At 59.0% G+C, this 21,494-nt stretch overlaps 2 protein-coding genes across 2 annotated transcripts; one reads left to right on the top strand and one right to left on the bottom strand.

Annotated features, from left to right (window-relative positions):
• The first annotated feature begins 7,524 nt into the window (after positions 1–7,524).
• Positions 7,525–13,932, top strand: FSTL3 (follistatin like 3). The gene is made up of 5 exons (XM_032466198.1): positions 7,525–7,798; positions 9,155–9,340; positions 11,474–11,689; positions 12,382–12,609; positions 12,700–13,932. Exons 1-5 carry the CDS (start codon positions 7,696–7,698, stop codon positions 12,753–12,755), a joined length of 789 nt encoding a protein of 262 aa, XP_032322089.1. The 5' UTR covers positions 7,525–7,695; the 3' UTR covers positions 12,756–13,932.
• Positions 13,933–14,579: 647 nt separating this feature from the next.
• On the bottom strand, positions 14,580–19,343 carry PRSS57 (serine protease 57). Its single transcript, XM_014551979.2, has 5 exons — positions 18,989–19,343; positions 18,530–18,743; positions 17,870–18,014; positions 15,927–16,190; positions 14,580–14,807 (listed from the first exon to the last, which is right to left on the bottom strand). Exons 1-5 carry the CDS (start codon positions 19,065–19,067, stop codon positions 14,643–14,645), a joined length of 867 nt encoding a protein of 288 aa, XP_014407465.1. The 5' UTR covers positions 19,068–19,343; the 3' UTR covers positions 14,580–14,642.
• Positions 19,344–21,494: the final 2,151 nt, after the last annotated feature.

Raw genomic sequence — 21,494 nt, 5'->3', positions numbered from 1 at the left:
CTAATGTCTCATCTACTGAGACGCCCTCTTCAATAACATTTATTTCCACCTGACAAACTGTAGCGTCAGCTCCACAACAGAAGGGATTTTTGTATCCTGCTCTCAGCTGGACTCAGAGCCTGGCACGCAGGCATTCCATAAACATTCGTTGAACGCACGCAGACGGAAGACCCATTCCTGGACCAAGGAGGCCTGCCCTCCCATGCCTCAGTGTGACGCATGGGCTAAGAGAGTCTGAGGCCTGCCAGGTGTAGCCTTGTTTCTGTGATGTTCTGGGGTGAGGAGAGGGCAGATAAAGCTAAATCCCACCCACCCCCCAAAATTAATCAGCAGGCCAGGATCATTTCTGAAGTTAGTTCCAGGCCAATCATGCATTTATTTCTTTATCCACTCAACAAATATTTATTGAGCACCTGTTGTATGCTAGACCCTTTGCTGAGTGCAAGGACACAGCAGGGGAAATGACAGACACAAAGGCAATGAAAATGGTTTTCTGAAATACTCCATGGCTGGAGGAGACCAGCCCCATGAGGTTGAGTCAGTGGATAAGCCCTGAGGATGGCCCTGGCTCTGCCTGGGGAGATAGACAAGGCTTCCTAGGGGAGGGGAAATTGGAGACAGGGCTTTAAGGACTGAATAGGACTTGGTTGGATATGAAGGGAGCATTGGAGCCAGGATGCCAAGGAATTAAAAATTGGAGCCTGTGTATACAGGATCTTGAATATCAGGAGGCTAGGAACAGGGACTTGTCTGCCAATCACCATCTTGTCCCTTCAAGTCTTGAGGTAATTCCAGGCCTTTCCTGCTCTGACCACCAGAGAACACCCCAGCCCCATTTCTGGGAATCCAGGCAAGCCCAGGTCCAGGGAGGGGCTGTTTGCCTCAGGTCTCTCTTGAGCTCAGCCCCTGGCCTGTTTCACACCAGCATTCACTCATTTATTCTGCATAAGTGTATGAGGTACCGCCCAAGAGGCCTTGGAGCCAGAAGGCGCAGGTGACACTGGCTGTGTGACCCTTGGCAACTTACTTAACCTCTCTGGGTGGGTGACAGAAACTGTCTCCCAGAGTTTTGAGATTGGATTAGACGTAGGGCACCCATGGGTACCCAAAGCACCTCCTCGGTCCTCAGTGGGCCCTGCTGCCCATCCTGAGTTCATCTGCCCCTTTCCCACCCTCCCCAGGCAAGCCTCAAGCCTCAGTGGCCCCCATGGGTGGATCCCATCTCAGGGCCTTTGCCTGCCTGGTCCTACCCTGTGCTGGGAGTACCATTCCTACTGTCCTTTCTCTTTCCCTGGTTCTCAGGGGGCTGCCCTTCCTGGGGGAGCCCCCATCCCCGACTGCACCCAAATGCCCAGGGCCCTCTACCCTTCCTTCCCCCACAGCCATCCCCAGATCCACATGTTATCAGTGGGATCTCCCAATATGTGAAGCCAATACCCAGCACCTAGTAGGACCCTTTACTCCCACTGCCACCACGCTGAACCAGAGGGCTCATGGGCAGAGGGGAAGCTGTTTCTGACACCCCACACCCATCTGAGTGTCCACCTGGAGCCCACCTCAGTTTCTTGGGCTGCCACAGGGCAGGAGACAACTCTATCCTCCAAGCAGAGTGGGCAAGAGACTGAGAAGCACTGAGCAGGAAGGACACTGCCTCACTGGGCAATATTCCGACAGGTGTCAATACAGTGCCAGCTGCTTACACATTTTTTGGTTTCCTTTTTAATCTTTCATTTCAGGATTTTGACGTATGTCCTTTTTTCTTTTTATTTATATTTGTTGGTTTATGTTTTTGATTTCTAGTTTCTCATTTGCATTTTTTTGTTGTTTTTGATTTTTTATTGATACTTTTTAACTGGTGTTTTTTTCCTTTATTTTTCCCATTTTGATTCATATATTTTGGTTTTTGTTTGTTTGGTTGGTTGGTTGTTTTTTGGCAGGGGGTAATTAGGTTTATTTATTTATTTTTAGAGGAGGTACTGGGGATTGAACCCAGGACCTTGTGCATTGTAAGCATGCACTCTACCACTTGAGCTATACCCTCCCCCCGATTCATATATTTTGGTTTGTGGAATTGGTTTGGTTTTTAAACTTTGTTGTTGATGTTTGTTGGTTTGGAAGTAAAAACACACAGAGTCACTCCTGAGAGTTCTGTTCAAGTGGCCTGTTCTTTTATGTTCTGGGACTCCTGAGTCACCCACACCCAGACCAAGACCCAGGACACTGCAGCCCCATAATCTCCAATGTCCCCCAAGCCATTCCCCCAGAGGGGGCAGTCACGATCCCATTAGAGCAAACTTCCTTCATTTCTACCTGCTCAAGGAATCTGTCAGGAATAAGATGTCAGGACCAGGACCCCAGAAGCCGGTAGGGGAGTCGGACACCTCCACCCTCTCTCCCCTGATTGATGCCTTTTCAGTGCTGCTAACTTCATCTTAAACAGTTTCTAAATTTCAAGAATACAAAAGGGCTCCATGTGTCCTTGACCCAGATGCACCAGTGGTTAAAGTTTTTTGCTCTCTGTGTGTGTCTGTGTGGAGTTTCTGGCAGAGTTTCTGCCCCCGCACCCCTTTATCCCAAACACACCCACGTGTATTTCCAAAGCCAGGCCACTCCCTTTCCTGAACCAGCAGCAGGTTTACCAAATCAAGTAATCAGCACGGGGGGACACAATGCCACATACCGGTCCACATTCATCTCTCATCCCCGTGGTGGCGTCTTGGTAGAGGCCCTCCACCTGGGACATGCCTCCCGGTGACCTTGACACAGGGATGGGCTGGGAGAAGGTCCGTGGATTCCTTCTGCCTCCTCTTTCCATTCACAATCCTATCCCCAGCCCTGGAGACTTGAGTAGGCACAGAAGATGTGCTGCGAAGATAAATGAACTGAGCAAAGAATGAATATGGGTCAGAACAGCCCTCGCCCACCAGCCGCAGGCCCGCCCTGTGTGTCATGGATGGGGGGGGGGGAAGAGGGGTCCGGTGGCCGCTGGTTCTCACATCCAAGGGGAGACCTGCCCTCTTGGGGCCTCGCAGTGCTGAACGGAGGCTGCCACGCGTCACCAGACACATTCACCTGCCCAGCCACCCCTGGTGGAAATGATCACGATTCTCTCCATTTCACAGACGGGGAAACTGAGGCCCAGGGAAGTGGCACAAGGTGGTGGCAGCTTTGAGGGCTTGACCAGGGCTGCACCCCCACCCCCGGGAAAAGGGGTGGGATCTCTCCACCTCTCCTCCTGGCGGGGACGGAGACCGCCAATTACTCCATCACGGGTTCTGATGCAGCATCGACTGTATGCCAGGGGCAAGGACACAGCCAGGCAGGACGCGGCCACAAATGTCTGCAAAGCCCGCCAGGCACTCGACAGCATCGAGTACTGTGATCTGCCGACTAAAGGCCCCCAAACACGTTTGATTTTGGCCCAGATCATCTGAAAGGTACGGTAATAAATGCGCTGTTCTAGCCGCTAAATTTGTGGCAGTTTGTTAGAGCAGCTAACGGCAGACCGATACACCGAGTTATCCTGGGTCACCTGCAGACAGTCCGCCTCCGCATTTGTGACTTTCCTCCAAGCCCCACCTCCTCAGAGTACCCCTCCTGTCATTGGCCGGAGCTGGATCACATGCTCATGCCTGACGTCACTTCGGCTCTGTTCCGCCAATCAGGATTCACCTCTGGACTGAGGGCGGGGCCCAGAGCCTTCCCAGAGCCTGGAGAGTTTTAGGTACGAGTCCAAGGACTGTAGGTAGTAAGTTGACACGGAGTCTGTCACAAGCATCCTTCTGGCTTGAGGAATGTGGGGTCAGGTGAGCCTGAGCATTCTGGACCGGGTCATGACCCGTATCCTGGGGGCAGTGCTTGGCATATATCACGGTGTGCATGATTCCTGCAGCCCCTGCAGCACCCCTGCTCTGGGTCCTAAAGTCTTTGCTTGAATAAAATGTAAACAGAGTTATTGTAAGCTGGTTTTGTCCACTGCAAGTGACAGAAATGCCACTTAAACCAGCTTTATCTTATTGAGAAGGAGTTCAGGCAGCACAGGGAATTGCTGCTGCCTCTCTTGGCTCAGTGTCCCACTGGGCTGGCCCCTCCCCGGCCATTGGCAGGAGCCACCTGCAGCTCCAGACTCACACCCCTCCAGCTCAAGCAGGAAGTGGATGTCCCTTTCCCAGCAAAAGTCTCAGAGCTGACTCTTCCTGGTGTGCTGAATGTCAGATGATTCTGACTGGCTGGGCCTGTGTAGGCTCCTGCTCTGGGGGACATTTGAGCTGGGAGTGCAGGAGGCAATTCCCCAAAGGAAAATTTGGTGCTGGGACCAGGAAGGGTGCTGCCAGCCACAACCTGAGGGCTCCCTCTGATTGTCCCATTCAGAGAGGGGGCATCCCTGCCCCAGGGTTCAGCACATGGGTCCTGGAATCTTGTTTACCTGGTGTGGACTCCATTCCCGACCCTGTGGGGCTTTGCGACCCTCAGAAAGCCATTTTCGTCCCCTCAGCCTCAGCTGCCCCCTCAGTAAAGTGGATGCCTGCTCACAGCATCGTGGTGTGGTGAGTGGCAAATTACCTACCCATTCCTTCATTAATAAGACTCTCTGCACCCATGTCAGGCCCCCCTGTGCACCAAGCACTGTCACTAGCATCCTGACTGGAATCGGCATGTCTGGGAACTGTGCCCATTTTACAGACGAGAGAGTGGAGGCACAGAAAGGTCACATGTGACACGGCTGAGCTGGCACCGCCTGGACTGGGCCTCCCCTAGATGCTTCCTTCTCCCTCCAGGCCTCCGAGGCCCCGCAACCTTCCTGCTCCCAGGGTCTCTGTCCTGCCACTGTCTTCATATTTGTGTTCACTCCCCTGTTTGTCTGCAGCCAGGCAGGGACCACAGCACTACGACACTGAACCCCGCGCACAGAGCCCCTTTGTACTTGCTGCTGTAACAGATCAACACCAATTTGGTGGCTTAAAACAACACACATTTTTCTCTTCCAGTTTTGGGGGTCAGGAGTCCAACGTGGGTCTCCCTGAGCTAAAATCAAGGTATTGGCGGAGCTGTGTTCCTTCCTGGAGGCTCCAGGGGAGAATCTGTTCCTGGCCTTTTCCAGCTTCGAGAGGCCGCCCACATTCCTTGGCTGGAGGCCTCTTCCTCCATCTTCAAAGCCAAAAACGGCAGGTCAAGTCCTCCTGTTACATCTCGCCGACCATAGAGGGAAAGGTTTCCACTTTCAAGGATCCTGTGATGACACTGGGCCCACCCAGGGAACCCATGATCCTTTTCCCACCCAACTGTCCTCAGCGTAATCCTAGCTGCCAAGTCCTTCTGCCTTGAACGGTAGTGACATATTCACAGGGTCCTGGGACTAGGACACAAACGTCTCAGGGGGTCTGTATTCAGGCTTTCTCTTACTTGTGGCACAAACAGCCCATTACTTCCTTTCCCATGTCCCCTCACCACACAGTTCAGTCTACGTCAATCTAAATGTCCTCTTCTGAGGGCGGAGGGTATAGCTCAGTGGCAGAGCACATGCCTAGCATGCACAAGGTCTTGGGTTCAATCCTTAGTACCTCCATTAAAAATAAATAAATAGAAACCTAATTACCTCCTCCCTTCCCCCCCCCCAAATTAATAAATATATAAAATTTTTAAAAAACCAAACTTTAAAAAAAAGTCCTTTTCTGAGAAGTCTGCCTTGATCTTCCCAGGCTGGGTCAGGTCCAGCATCCTCCATCACAGCTCTGATTACTTTGGACTGTCACTGTCTATCCACCAGGGGTGGTGAACAGGGGCCACAGGGAGTCGTGGTGGGGGTCTGAGCTACAGAGGAGCCTTACAGCAGGCACCTGGGGTGGGAATCGGGTTGCAAGGCTGGGTCAGGATGAAATGGGGAAAACAAATGGGAGATATTAACAAGAAGACCCCCCAAGAGGGCCAGCGACTTGCTGAGGTCACCCAGTGCACAGCCTCTGGGTTGGGGGGACATATCAGGAAGGGGAGCAGGAGTCTGCTGGCTGCTGGCCACCGTTTCGAACCCACACCAGGCTGACAATGGCCCTTTTATTTGCACAGCCCAGGACGGGGTGGCCGAGCCATGGTGTAGTCAGGTCCTGGCCAAGGTCAAGCTGTCCAGCCCCGGCACACCCTTGGTGAGAACACAGGGTCTCATTCCTGCTTCATTTCCCAACCAGGGGAGAATCCCCTTGGACTGTCAGAGGCCAAGGCCAGGTCAAGACAGTTGGGAGCCCTTCCTCAGCGTGGCTAGGAAGTAATGTGGCCCTTGGCCACAGGACTGGGGGACACGGGCCAGGCTGGGCAGCTAAGGTAGAGGAACGGGTCTGGCCGTGGTGTCTGCCAACAGCAGAGGGTAGGCTGTGCCTTCAGCGACCCTCTGTTTCTACACTTGGGGAGGGGGCAGAGGCAGGAATGGGCAGATGATGAGGCATCAGTGGCCCTGGGAGATAACCAATTGCTCTCAATCATTTTTATTTTCCTAAAAGCATTTACCACTCTTTGAAGTTATATATTAATTTGTTTGTCTATGTATTTTGCTGTCTATGGCCTCTTCAAACCATGGGCTCAGTGAGGACAAGACTGGATCTGCCTTGGTCAATCTGATACCCCAGCAGCCCCCAACAGTCCCTGTCACCAGGAGATGGTCATTAATTATTTCTTAGAAACACAAACATGGAGGGGCTGCCCAGGAGCCATGAGTAGGTTAAGATGCTCTCACGGTTTGGGAGGCCCCCAAGATGGAAGGGATCACTCCAAAATAGGAAAAGCATCCTGCTGCACTGAGGCCCCAGTGGACTCCATGCTCCCCAGGCCCATCCCGATGTCACCATCGTAAATTGTGGGAAACCCAGGATTCCAGGGTGGCTGAGAACAGGGAGCACTGAACCTTCGAGAAGAGGAGCCAGGAGGCTCTTGTTGATGTGGCCTGGGGAGTTTGGTACAGTCTCCGGGGTGTGAGGGGCAGAGGCCAGGCACACGCTGGGCACTTTGGAAGTCTGGTGGTGTGATCACTGCCGTCTGAAATGTTGTGGGGACCACTTGCGTCTCTGGGGCTCTCTGCCACGCGCCTCCGCTGCTGTCTGCCCTGCAGCATCTCCCCCTCAACCTGTTCACACCCAGCTGTGCCCGCAGGCTCCAGAGGCCAGGTGGCCAGCTGGGTGGCCTGAGCAGGGAACAGCTGGGCCCGAGGTCCCCGAGTGTGTGGGTGTGTAGGGACGGGGAGGACGGGCCAGGAGCCCAGACCACAGTTGGGTCACACAAATGACCACATGTAAACCACGACGTGGTGTACAGGCTTGCAGACGTGCTCCCCGTGGTCACCAGTTTGCTCAGCCCTACAGCAGAAGTCCCCTCAAACGCAGGGCGACACCTCGAACTCACACCCCCAGGGCCGGCTCCGAGGTCTGACCCCCCGCCCTACACCAGCTGGCGCCCACATCGCGCGCGACACTGCCCCGGGCCCCGCCGTTCACGCGCCCCGCCCCGGCCCGCCGGCCCCGCCCCGCCCGCAGCCAGCGGGACCTTTATAGGGAGTGCCGGCCGCGCGCTGGAAGTCGGTGCCGCCGCCCTCCCTGCCGCCCGCCCGCCGCCCGTCACCCGTCACCCGCCGCCCGCAAGTCAAACGCGGGGGCCGCTGCCGCCGCCGCCGCCGCCGCCGCCGCCGCCACCGCCTCCGCGTCTGCGTTCGCCATGCGTCCCGGGGCGCCGGGGCCACTGTGGCCACTGCCCTGGGGGGCCCTGGCATGGGCCGTGGGCTTCGTGGGCTCCGTGGGCTCGGGGGACCCCGCGCCCGGTGAGTGGGGCGGCCGGAAGGGGCGGGCGGGGCGGGCCACCCACGTGGGCCTGCCTGGAATGCGGGTCCCGGGAGGCGAGGTCGAGGGGGACAGCGGCGGTGGCAGCTGGGGGCCGAGAGAGGATCCCTGGCCACTGCAGGTTCAATCAGGGAGGGCTTGGGGCTCCCCTCTCCTGGGCCCCAAAAGGCCTTAAGGAGGGTCAGCAGGAGGTTAGATGTGACTCCTTCACAATTTATTGGCAAGAATCTGGTCACAATGACTGGTGACATTTATTGAGCGCTTAGTGTCTACCTCTTCCCTCTTGGAATTTGTGCAACAGCTGGATAGTGTGGGTCCTTTTATGCCTGTTTTCCAGAGGGGAAAACTGAGGCACAGAGTCATACAGCTTGTAACCTTGTAACGAGCAAAGCTGGGATCTGAACTGGGATCATCTGGGTCCCGACGCCCCAGAGGCTGGGCGGGGCAGCTGGACTCGGGACCTCTAGCTGGGGTCTCCGATCTTCCCTGGGTCTGGCTTAGGCCGACAGGTGATTGGAATCCCATACCTGCCACTTGTTGTGGGGACGCCAGGGAAGTCACATCTCCACTCCTGGCCTCAGTTTCCCCTTTTATAAGGTGGTACCAAGGTGCTGGGTCCCCAGAACTGGTCCCTGGGAGGTACTCAGACAGCGCCTGGGAGCCCGTGAGCTCCCTAGAATGGGGGCTGTGGCAACTCCTTACCCCCACTTAACAGCGCAGAAACGGAGAGCCATCTGCCCCCCACCCGACCCTGCAGCCCCACCCCAGCCTCACACTGAGGGGAGAGCCAAGCCCCCTCCCCGAAGGCCGCATCCCCGGGGAGACGGTGAGCTCATGCAAAGGGAATGTTCCCAAGTTGGAGTGAGTAAGAGGCGGGCCAGGCGAGGGGGGGCTGCCGGTTGAGGGGGCTCCGCGTGCCCTCGGGCGCTGTCTAGACAGAGGGCAGAGGCGGGAGAGGCGGCCCCAGGGCCCACTGACCCTGACAGTCCAGCTCTGGGCATTTGACTGGTTGGGCATGATGCCAGGCCCGGGCTGGGGGCCTGGAGCCAGGGGGGAGAGCTTCCTGGGATGGGTGGGGGTTGGTGGTGGAGCAGTGTAGGGTCCGGAGTGCAGAGAGGAGGAAGGATCCCTAAAGAATCTGGACCCAGGTGGGGACACCTGTGCATTCTCTGCCCCTCCTTCCCAGGTTGGGGGCAGATCATCCACTCTGTGATGACTGAGCACCGACTGTGTGCATCCCTGCAACCCAGGAGCCTGTGGGAGGGCAAGGCCTGGGTGTGGGGAGGGGCACAGGAGGGCCCCCCTGGCCAGGTAGGAACTGCCTTCCATGTCCACAGGTGGTGTCTGCTGGCTCCAGCAGGGCCGAGAGGCCACCTGCAGCCTGGTGCTGAAAACCGACGTGAGCCGAGCTGAGTGCTGTGCCTCTGGCAACATTGACACTGCCTGGTCCAACTTCACCCACCCGGAGAACAAGATCAGCCTCCTGGGTTTCCTGGGGCTCGTCCACTGCCTGCCCTGCAAAGGTGAGACCCTGGGTGTCAGCCACAGGCCAGAGTCACTGCGGCCAAAGGCGGGACTGCTGAGAGTGAGCTCTCCGTCTTGGGGGGATGAGGAGCTAGAGACTGCCGGCCAGAGCACCATGGAGGGGATCACAGGCTCAGAGAGGGGTGGGGGCCTTCAGGTTTCCAGGCCTCAGACTCCCTCAGCTGAGGATTCAGGAAGCTCTGAGGACTCCCCAGTCTGGTTTCCTGCCTCTAGGCCCTTGCTCACAAGAAGTTCTCTGCTTGGGTGGCCTTTCCCACCTGCACTCCACCTGGGGGAAGTGCACTCACCCCTAACTCTGAGGAAGGTGGATTTTCCCCCAACTGGCCGTTTGGGTTTGTGACCCCACATGTAGTGTTCCCAAACACTTACTGCCCTTCATGCCTCAGATTCTGGGGTCCGCAAGGTAGGGCCGCAGCTGCAGTTTAGCAAACATGTGCCTTCTGTGAAATGCTGCGTCCTCCATCAGACTAGGAGCTCTCTGAAGGCAGAATGAATAAATGACTAAGTCAAGACATATTCTCCACCCCGGAGAAGGGATGGGAACTCTCCTAGCCTCCTGTGCAAGGCTGAACCTGCAAGGACCCACCGGGAACATGTGGGAATGACTTGAAGGAGGTGGGCTTTAGAGCCGGGGTGTTGGGGTACAATTAGGAGTTTGCCAGCTGGGGATAGTATGGGGGAGAGCATCAGCAGAGATCATGGCCTGGGACTGGACCCTGGTGGGTGGGGTCAGGAAAGGGGAACAGGAAGGAGGCTAGAGCTGAGGGCTTTGTGATTAATCCCAGATCAGCCTGGCTGGGTGGTCCTGAACTCAACTGCCATGTGCCTTGGCTCCCTCCAGAAGCTGTTATGGCTTCTGGGAGGACAGACTTCAGAAAATGCCTGGACTGGGCATAAGATGGCCCAGGACACCCTCCCCCCCACCTCATCTGGCCTTGGGGACAGGAACTTAGCCCTGCCACTTCCGTTCCCGCTTGCGTGAAGCCGCCCGGGGGAGCGTTTCCAGATGTGCGTGTGGGCGGGCAGCGTGGGAGGCGCCCAGGTGCGGCCCACATGCCCTGGCAGAGGGACATGAGGGGCGTGGGCTAGTCTCTTAGGAGCATCTGTCATCTTATGCTCGCCCTGTAAGGTGGGTTTCCCCCACCAGCCCCACTTTACACACCCAGAAACTGAGGCCGAAATGTGAACTCGAGCTCAGGGTAGGCCCTCCAGATCCACCAGCCACAGAACTGGGGGTGCACAGGGTCTGGACTGGAGTTCTCACGCTGAGGTGCCCTGGCTCGCTCTCCTCTACTTAGCTGTGACGAGGCCTCAGTTTCCCCCGTCTGCAAAATGACAACAAAACGGTACCACTTTGTGGGGGCAGTAGGGAGGCTGAACTGAACCTGAGAGGCGAGAAGCAGCCATTAGTGGGGCTTGAGTGGGGGCGGGGACCCCGGGGAGAGAGACTTAACCCTAGCCAGACCTGTTTCCCTACCTGAGAAATGGGACTGCGGGGGGTGGTAATCCCTGGTTCGGAAGGCTCGGGCTGTGGAAGGCCCCCTCTCCAGGAAATGAGCCTCAGACCAGGCCGATGCCGCGCCCTCCCCGACGCCTCCTCCGGGGAGGTCCTGGCAGGCACCGGGAACAGACGCTGCCCGTCCTCCCCGGACCCGCGCCTGGACGGGGTGGAGCCCCCCGGGCTGACGCAGCTGGCCCCCCACCGGCCTTCCCAGAAACGCGCGTAAATCAGGAAACAGACGTCAGCCCGAGCGGGTTGCCCAGCTGCGGAGCGAGAACCGGACCGGGGGTGGAAGCCTTTTTCTGGACCTCCAGATATCGGGCAGAGACCCTCTCCCCGCCCACACTGAGCCCCACCTCTCGACAGAGGCCCCAGCCCCAGAAGCAGTAGCGAGCCCTGGTCCACTCGGGCTATGGCTGAATCTCACCCCTAACGGATCCTGACCCTATACCACAAACCAGTCCCCTGCCCCTTGCGCCTGGGCTCCGGACCGCCCCCCTCTCCGGCCCGGCCTCTATCCCTCATAACAGGAGGCGGGGGCGCGAGGGCTTCGAGGACCTCGGGCCTCCGCCGCGCGCTGCAGCCCACGCGTGCGTCCTTGTGTCCACAGATTCGTGCGAAGGCGTGGAGTGCGGCCCCGGCAAGACCTGCCGCATGCTGGGGGGCCGTCCACGCTGCGAGTGCGCGCCCGACTGCGCGGGGCTCCCGGCGCGCCTGCAGGTCTGCGGCTCGGACGGCGCCACCTACCGCGACGAGTGCGAGCTGCGCGCCGCGCGCTGCCGCGGCCACCCGGACCTGCGCGTCATGTACCCGGGCCGCTGCCGCAGTACGTTGGAGCCGGGCCTGCGGGAGGGGTGGGGCCCCCGGGCCTGAGTGTCCTGTGAGAGGCAGCCGCTACAGCACGTCGGGGCGGGGCCCGAAGGGCGGGGCGCGAAGCAGGGCCGCCCAGACCTGCGTGTGCTCTACCGGCGATGCTGCCGCAGTGCGCGGGGGCGGGGCCTTGGCAGGAAGGGGGCGGGGTCTAAAGCCCAGGGGCCTATGATAGGTCTCGCTTATTTGGGCGGGGCTTATGGTAGGCGGGGCCTAGATGCCGAGCGCGTGGGCGGAGCCTAGCAAAGGGAGTCTGTACTTCCAAGACAGTGTCACTGGCTTAGGTCTTTTTTTTTTAAATTGACGTATAGTCAGTTTACAATGTTGTATCAACTTCTGGTGTACAGCTGCATTAGGTCTTTTGTGGGGTCGGGAATGAGGAAGAGTTGGGTTCAGGTTTGGAAAGGGGGGTTCTGGGCCTCATGGGGCGAGAGATATAGGTGTCTCGAAGGGGCTTGTTGGTGCAGTCAGAGGGAGCGGAGGACTGATGGTGGATCTTGAAGGTGTAGGCGTGGCTCGCGCAGGGGCTCTGGTGCAACCAGGGGGGCGGGTCTGAGAGGGGGACCGGGTGTGGGCGGGGTCGCAGCGGGGGCGGTGCCTGGGGCCGAGCCTGGACCCTGACTCGCCCCGGCGCCCCCACCTCCGCAGAATCGTGCGCGCACGTGGTGTGCCTGCGGCCACAGTCATGTGTGGTAGACCAGACGGGCAGCGCACACTGCGTGGTGTGTCGCGCGGCGCCCTGCCCCGCGCCCTCCAGCCCTGGCCAGGAGCTCTGTGGCAACAACAACGTCACCTATATGTCCTCGTGCCACCTCCGCCAAGCCACCTGCTTCCTGGGCCGCTCCATTGGCGTGCGCCACCCGGGCAGCTGTGCAGGTGCGGCGCGGGGCGGGGTGCAATGGCGGAGTCCTGTCCCCAGCGCCTCTCCGCGCCCCCGTTTCACTTTTCATCCCTCCCGTTCTGCAGGCACCCCTGAGCAGTTAGATGCCGAGTCGGAGGAGGAGGAGGAGAACTTTGTGTGAGCCCGTGGGGCCGGCCTGGGCCTGGCGTTCAAGGCCTTCCCGTTTTATTTATTGCCACAGCAGAGTCTAATTTATGTCCCACGGACACTTCCCAGAGCCTGGACCGCGACCATTTCGGGAGCCCTAGTGCCCGCCCTCCCCACTTGACGACACTTGGAAGAATTGAGGGAAAGAGGCCTGGGAGCAGGGCTGGTGGGAGGGGCCTCACCCCAGGCCCCCGGATACCACGCTTCTACTCCCTTGGGGGTAACTCTGTTAATTATCACTGCCACCAAGAGGGCTGGGGATTCCCTGCCAGCAGTTAATGAAGCAGCACCCTGGCCTTCTAGAACAGGGACCAGGGGGTGAGGAGGTGATTCGCAGCCTGGGTGTGTGTAGCTGAGCATGCCCAGATACCCCAGACAGGCCAAGGAAGCAACCACTGTCCCCCACCAGCCCAAGGGTACCCAAGGGGCTTACCTTCCCCCTGCCTCCAATTCCCCCATATGTCCTGTGAAGTCCCCTGAGAGAAATCTAGCTTGATCCCAGGGCCAGGGGCACTGTCTGCCTCCTGACACAGGCCTTGGTCGTGAAGCAGCCAGCATCCGCCCAGAGCAGGGCACCATGTCCAGCGGTGCCCAGTTCTCTTGGCGTGGGACCTGGTGGGGCCTACAAGCCCCTGCTCACCCACTGGCCCAGGGTAGGGTGTAGATAACAAGATCTACCGCACACCCGGCACCCTGGAGCAGTGTGTCCAAGGGGCATCCCCAGTGCCCGCTGCCCTGTCCACAGATGAGGTCCAGACCTAGGACCCCTCAGTCCCTCGTGTTCTGCCCTGGCCCGGCCTCTAGGCCCAGTTCCCAGGACCCTCCCTGCCTGCCAGCTGGATGCTGGCCTTGGGCCGATTTACTCCATCCAGTTCGCTCCATCCGATAACCTGGGCTCTTGCTGCATCCCCTGCCTGTGCCTGTGTGTAGACTAGGTGCTCAGACAGGAGGGGGGTGCCAAGCTCCTCAAGTTTGGAGCGAGGGCAGGGGGGCAGCGGTGCTCATCCTCCCAGCTTCCAGGAAGTGCCTTACCTGTGACACCCAGAAAAGTGCCCTTGAGTAGCGGGTTCACCCGAGCCGCCCAACAAGGCAACCTCCCCTGCCCTGGGGTCCTGCCTCGCCTGCCAAAGAAATAAACACTGAAAAAGTCACTTTGGGTGTCCAGGCCTTGGTTTGCCCCTCTCTCTGAGCCTCTGTGTGCCCCACTTTGGTAGGGGGTTACCAGCCAGGGGCCTGGGGTGCCATTAGGGTGTTGCATGGGGTTTCTGGAAACATCCAGAGGAGTGACGTGGGCATATGTCCTTGGACAGCTGCTACCGGTCCCTGGGCCTCAGTGCCTGCCCTCAGGCAGTGGGCAGAGCTGGGGGAGGGGGAGACAAGTAGTGGAGAGGGTCTTCACCTCATGGGGCAGGGGAGGGAAAGGGTGGTCAAGATGACTGAGGGCAGCCCAGGAAGCCACCTGGCTTAGGGTCCAGAAACAGAGGCATGGGAGGATGGAGGGGCCCCAGGTCCTGTGACTCAAGGTCCCTCAGGGAGGGAGTGGCAGAATGGCCACATGGAGGCCAAGGAGAGGCTTGGAGGAATATGGGTGGGCCCTGGAGGAAGACCATGATGTCTGGTTAGTTAGTTAACATTTTATTTGGTTATCTTGCCCTTTTTGTTTGGAACTAATGCCCCCCAAACTCGCCCCCCCACCACCAGGCTTCTCAGGGTTTGCGGACCCCATGGACCCTCTGCCCCAGCCATGGAATTTTCCAGGCCAGAGCTATTTGCATCATTAGCCCTCTCATTTGTGTACTCAGTGCTGCTGTGGTTCAGGCCACTCCTGCAGGGAGCCAGGTGGTCCTGGGTCGGGGCTGGGCTAGCGGCCATGCGAGCCCTGTTGAACCACATCCCAGATCCAGGTCACGAAGGCCGACACTTGCGTGTACACGTCGGGGGTCTTGGGGTCACCGCACCAGAGGCCAGAGAAGGAGACAAGTCCGTGAGCCCGATTTCTGCACACCAGGGGTCCCCCAGAGTCCGCCTGGAAGAGGAGGCCAAGGTGAGGTCAGGGTCCCTCTCTAGGCTTCACTTTCCTTGAAGGAGCTGATACGTGTAAGTCTGATCAGGATCCTCCTTGCCTCAAACCCTTCCGTGACTCCCTAGTGCTCTTACAGCAAAGACTAAACTCCTCACTGCAGCCCTCAAGGCCTTGAAGATCCAGCCCCTACACACCTGTCTGCCTTCCTCTCCCCCTCTCTCACTTGGTTCCAGCCGTGCCAGCCTGCCTTGCTGTACCTGCAGCAAACCAAGCTCACTCCTATCTCTAGGCTTTTGCATATCCTTGAGGCCTGTTACTGCCCCCTCCTGGACACCACTGGTATAGGTACATAAGGCTGCAGCACCCTGTGCAGTGCACGACCTGCACAGCTGTCCATGGCAGCCCTGTGACTGGTCTCTCTGCCTGGCATGCCTTCCCTCAGATCTTCTCAAGGCTCCTCCAAGTCTCAGCTCAAAGGAGCCCTCCTCAGAGAGGCCTCCCTGAATACTCACCCTGAAATCCCTGCTTTCTTCTCTCCCTTCACTTTCCCAGACCTATTTTCCTAATTGTCATCTGGAATCAGCTCTGAACCTGTGAAGTAGGTACTATTAGTGTTGCAGTTTTAAAGATGGAGAAAGTGAGGTCCTGAGAAGTGAGGTGACTTTTCCTAGACCGCACATCTAGGAAGTGGCTCAGTCTGAATTTAGACCCAGGAAGCTGGGCTCCAGAATCTGAACCACTGTACTCTCTTGGCTGGAACAGAAGACCCCCCCCCCACCGCCCCCAGCTGAGTTTCTCTGTCCACACCAGGGCCAAATTTGCCATTAATACATACAAGGTCTTAGAAGCAGGAGTTTCTTCCTTGAGATCTGTTATTGCCTCCTACTGAACACTGCTTTTAAATACACAAATCGATAGCAATTTGTGCAATGCGCAACCTGCACAGCCATACATGGCAGCCTTATGAACCTGGGCAACTCCCTGGCCTTCCATGGCCTCGGGCAAGGCCCACATGGTCACAAGTGAGCTGGGACTTAGCCCCCAAGGCTCTGCCCAGCTCTGATCCTCTCTGTGGACCTCATTTTCCCCAGACAGGAGTCAGGCAGGCAGAGAGTATCTTACCGAGCAGAAGCCACGCCGCTGGCGGTCCTCACTGCGGGTGCAGAGCATGGCAGGGCTCAGCTGCCCCCTCCAGGAGCTGTTGCAGACGTCCAGGCCCAGCACGCAGACCTCGGCCTCCATCAGCCCAGGTGGTGGCTCCTCAAAGTCGGACACGGAGCCCCAGCCGGCCACCTTGCACCGTGTCCCGGCCCTGAGAGGCCTGGCACCCCTCCGCGGCAGCCTCAGCAGCCCCACTGCGGGACCCAAGACGGCGGAGCGGTTCAGCTGCAGGGAGAGGGCTGGGTTTAGGACTTCGCCCAGCCACCCACCACTCCTACCTGTTTACCTTTCTGGGACACCTGGTCTCTTCTTGGCCTCATGGAGAGAAATCAGTGGTGGCCATCACTGGGCTGTTAGAGGGCCCTGCTGCTTTTGCCACCATGGGCCCCCACCCATCAGGCCTCATCTCCCTCAGACCAGGACTCCGGCCTCCCCCAGCCTCCAGGCCTCCAGGCTCACCCCCTCAGCTGCCCAAAGGGTCTTTCTAGCAAGCATCTTCCCCGATCTAAGCCCTCCCTCCTCCAGCTCCTCGTTGCCCTCAAGGTAAAGCCTCTCGGCCCTCCCCTCCAGCCAGTAAATTGACCGCCATCCCCCTAGCCCACCGCCACACGTGCTCACACTTGCTCACAGTGCAAGACTGTAATCTCTTGGCTAGAACAGAAGACCCCTTCAGGCTGAATCTCTCGGCAGTGCCTTCCCTATTCAGCTTTCAGCTTAGACACCACCTCCTCCAGGAAGCCTTCCCAGACTGCCAGGCTAGGACAGACACCTCCTCTGGGCTCCCACGTGCCCCTGTCAAGGCTGGTTTACCCAGCTGCCACCCTGTAGGACTGGGGGTTCCCATGGGGCAGCCTGGGGGCTGTTTGTTCATGGCTGTGTCCCTGCTGCCTAGCACACAGCTGGTGCTCAGTCAACAGTTATGGAAGGATGATTCAGGCCCCTGGTGTGGGTACTCCCTGACCTTAGGCACATCCCTGATCATCCCAGCCTCGGTCTCACCTCTGCAGCACGGGATGGGTGAACCAGAGCAGGGGGCCCAGCCTTTGGGATTTCACAGATGAGTCAAATTCACATGCGAGCTTTGGCCGCCTACACTCGCTGCCCTCTTTGTATTTTGCTGCGAGAGCACCGCACCCCAGACCCTCCTGTTCCCAGGGGCCCGTGTCTGTCCTATGGATCATCTCTCCTGTTTGATTTTTCACCACATTTTGACAGCATTTTGGGGATGTTCTCTCTTTCAAGTAGAAGCCTCAGAGTGCCTGGAATTGAATTTGGGGCTCCTGGATGGGAGCTGCGGGAGGGGTGGTCCCCTGAGAAGGAGGGGCCACGTGGGGTCCAAATAGATGCACAGCTGTGGGCAGGGAGCAAAGCCACACAGAGGCCTGGGGAGGGGGAAGGGGGTGGGGTCTTTGGTGGCCCTAGAGTCCCATTTGTCAACTTTTTCAGCATGAACATTGAGCACCTGCGGTGTACCATTTCTGGCCTTAAGAGAGAGCAAAATCCCTGCCCTTGAGGCTGGGAGGAGGCAGTGAACAACAGTGATGGAGCCAGTGGTGCAGGTGCTGCTAACAGGAGTGGGCAGTGCTGACACCGGAGAGGTGGGGTTAGGTGAAGAGATGGGAGATGCGGCAGAGCAGATGGTGACAACTGAGCAAAGACTTGGAAGCCACGCAGAGTCTAGGGATGGGTGCACCAGGAGGGGCATGGCCAGTGAAAAGACCCAGGGGTGGGAGCCTATTGGGAATGCTGGTAGCTCAACGAGGAAGGTGTCTGGGGGCCGAGGGGGAAAGCGTGGGAGGCGTGGAGGGCAGAGGGATGTGACCCGACTGTTTCCAGGTGTCTTTAAAACAGGTCAGGCCATTGCAGGGTGGTAGGGACAGGCTTCCCGCCCCCAGGAAGCTCACCTGTAGCAGACAGATGTCACTGGCATGAGTCGTGGGCTGGTAGTCGGGATGTGTGACAGCAGCCGAGATGCTGAACACCTGCTGTGTGGCCTCTGATGTGTTCAGGGCGTGGGCCCCCAGCACCACCAGGCCCATGTGGGGGTCTCTGCAGGTGGGGAGGGAGCACTGTGAGCGAGACTGGGGTGAGGGCTGCCCAGCATGGGCCTTGGTGTCCCTCCATCTGTGAAACCGGATTGGGGGGAGCAGGGGGGAGCAAATCCGTTTAATCCTCCTGCCAGCCGAGATGATAAGCATTGTGTTTATTACCATTCCCACCTTGATGATGGAATTAACTCCAATCACTGCTATGCTAATTACAATGCTGATAAAAATACACTGAGAGTATCACACTCACTATATTTATATTTATTATAATCCCCACCTTAATTGTAGTCTTGCCTCCAATGATTGCAGCATTAATGTTGGTGACAGTTAGAACAGCGGACTCACGATGACCGTGCCAGTTGTAGCGCTGTGGGCACAGCGGCTGCTCCTCCTGTATTTCTCCTGCTGCCCCCCCCCCACCATTGTCTGGTAAACTGGGCCCAGCTCAGAGTTCCTTCTGCACAAGCCCCTGTCCCACCCAGAGCTGGTGGGAGGAGGACCTGGGCCGGGGCTCACCGGTGGCTGAAGCAGTGGGCAGCTGAGATGACCCAGCGCGGCCGCAGCAGGAAGCCCCCACAGTGGTGCTGGCCCTCGAAGTTCACGGACGCCATGTAGGGTCGGGAATGGGGGGTCACCTCGTGGCCCCCGATGATCCGTGCCCCCCAGGAGCTCGCAGGCAGGGGTGGGCCGGGGAGAAGGGCTGATGGAGACCGCTTAGGTGCTGGCTGGGCTGGGGGAGAAAGGGGCAGAGATGGAGAGATGCAGAGCAGGGCCTGGAGTTTGCTCGGAGTGGGTCCCGACCTCACGAAACTGGGCCTGGGCCTGACCAAGACTCCAGCTGGTCCTCCTGCCCCACTCCCAGTGGAGACATTAGAGAACAGCCTTCTGGGGGATTGAGTAGCTGCATCAGGCAGGGGCCCGCATGGGTGTACCTGGGGTTTCCCGGGCTTGGGCGGGGCAACAGGGGCGCCTCACCTGGGGGCCTCATGGGCAGCACCAGGGCAGTTGTCACAGCCAGCAGCAGGCAGTCCCGGCCTCCCACCCTGGGCCCCATGGCTGTCACAGGCTGGCGTCTCCCTTGAGAGCTCCGCAGGCCACAGCCCCCACCCTCTCTAACGGCCCAGAAAGGGGGAACTGGGCTGTGGCCTGTGGTCAGAGGCCCTGGCCCCGCCAGCAACGCCCAGTTCTGAACTGGTCCTGCCTTGGGGCTGTGGGTGGTAACCACACTGCATGGAGGCCAAGAGCCAGGGCAGTGGGGGGCGGCAAGGGGGCTCTGGCTGCCTGGCCGTGTGACCCCAGAGGTCCCTCTGCTCTCCGTGCCTCAGTTTACCCAGCACGTCCCTGCTGAGAGTGTGCGGACCTTCCCACAGCACCTGGTACACAGTTGGCTGCTGCCTCTCAGGGTTGGGAGCCAGCTCTCCGGTTGAAGGAGGTAGGGTTCCAGCCCTGCCTGTCACTGCCTGCTTCCCCACGTGCAACCCCAGTCCCTGGAAAGCCTTGTGGCCACTGCTGTGTTTGTTGCATGTACTGAGTGTCTGCTGTATGCCGGCCTCCAGTAGGTGCTGGAGGTGGCTCACAGTGGTGTCAAGGCCCCCGCCCTCGCGGTGCTGACGGTTTTCAGGGTTGGGGGCACAGAGGCGGTGATCTGGGTCCAAGGCTGAAGTGGGCACTGGTGACTCGAGAACACCAGGATTGTGGGGGTCAGTCCAGGGCCTTGAAGGAGGGGCTCAGGGGCTTCTCCTGTGGGGCCTGGGAAGCTGTGGAGGCTTTGGAGCAGGGAGGGAGTGGCAAGGCCTCGGGACAGGCGGGTCGGAGGCTGCGTGCCGCTTGGGAGAGGCTTTGCTGAGGCCTTGCGCCGCCTCGCCTGTCTGTCACGAAGAAGGAGGCACAGCAGAATGTCCAGGAAGCAGGCGTCCCCGCACCACATCTGGGAGAAGGACCGGGGGCTGGGGCTCACCCTGCAGAGAGAGGGTGGCCAGGGTCACGGTTAGGGGCAGAGAGAGGGTGGGCCGGTGATGCCCACCATGGGACAGAGGCTGCAGGGCGCTGGGCTGCACACATCTTGGAGCCTCGGAATGTCTCGCATGAGGCCCCTCGCCAGGCCTGGGGGACCACAGCGGCCCCCGTCAGAGCATCACCCAGCAGCATGACCGCAGGTGCAGAGCGGGTCCCTCCTGGGCAGGGCGTGGGGTTGACAGAGAAGGAGGGTGGAGCTGGAGGTGGGGAGAGATCCAGGGACAGAGACAGAGAGAGAGACAGAGAGGCAGAGATAAAGTAAGAGAGAGAGAGGCAGAGGGAGAGACAGAGGAGTAACAGGAATTACAGTAAGGATGATCATGGCTGGAGGCCTCCCCAGCTCCAGGCTTTGTCCTGAGCCCGTTCACCAGCCTGGATCCTTCCCTTTCCTCTGAGGTGGGGTTGCCCTGCCTGGCCCAGCCAGCCAGGCCACCCCGAGGAGCTGGGGGTCTTGGGGTCTGGCTGGGCATCACAGAGCAGGCAGGGCACAGTCGCATACGTTGTGTGGAAGAAAGCCAGTGGACTCAGCGTGGGCCAGCTTGGGCCCCAGGACCACCCTGAAGGTGCTGAGGCTCCTGCTGCCAGAGGTGCAGGCATGGGCCGCTGAGGCTGGAGCCCTCCAGACCTGCAGCCCACCCCTCAGGCAGCCACTTGCCAGGCCACCTCATGGTGCTCAGCACCCCGGCAGCCGCAGGAGACGTCACACAGACGTGTTTCTCCCTGGCTGTAGGGGCACAATCCCACCTTTCAGGGTCCCTGTGGGGCAAGGTGGGTGAGCAAGGGCCTTCCACTGAACCCCCGAATATCGCCAGGCTCTCACACATGCCTGGCACTTGTGAGTGACTGTGAGTCTCCTGCCACTGCTGTAACGACCACCACAAACTTCGTGGCCTCAAACCACACAGATTGATTCTCCGATAGTCCTCGGGTCAGGAGTCCTGCTTGGGCCTCATGGGGCTCAATCCAGGCATGTGCAGGGGGTGTCTGTCCGGAGGCTCCAGGGAGAACCGGCTCCTGCCTCTTCCAGCTTCTAGAGGCGCCGCATCCCTGGCTCGCGGCCCCCCTCCATCCTCACCGCCAGCAGCACAGCATCTCCGTCTCTCTCTGACTCTGACCGCCCACCTCCCACTGATGAGGACCCTGTGATGACACCAGGTCCCCTAGGAATCCAGGGTCACCTCCGTCCCAGGGACCTTAACTTAATCCCCCCCTGCAGAGTCCCTTCTGCCGTGAGAGGGGTCCGGGGACTAGAACGGGACATCGTGGGGCAGTATTTAGCCAACCTCTGTTCCCTGTGTTTCAGGGGTGTTATCATCATCCCTGCTTTACAGACAAGGAAACTGAGGCACAGCCTTGGAAACGGCAGGGAGAGGGCGAAACCCGCTGGTCTGGGAACCAGCCCTGCTGGCCTGAAGACACCTGGGTTCTAGCCCAGCGAGGCCCACTGACCAGGCCATCGCGTGTC

The sequence above is a fragment of the Camelus ferus genome, chromosome 22, assembly GCF_009834535.1.
Source record: "Camelus ferus isolate YT-003-E chromosome 22, BCGSAC_Cfer_1.0, whole genome shotgun sequence".
In the NCBI taxonomy this organism is placed as follows: Eukaryota; Metazoa; Chordata; class Mammalia; order Artiodactyla; family Camelidae; genus Camelus; species Camelus ferus.
Note: the sequence above shows the minus strand (reverse complement) of the source record. Positions and strands in the feature narration are given on the sequence as shown.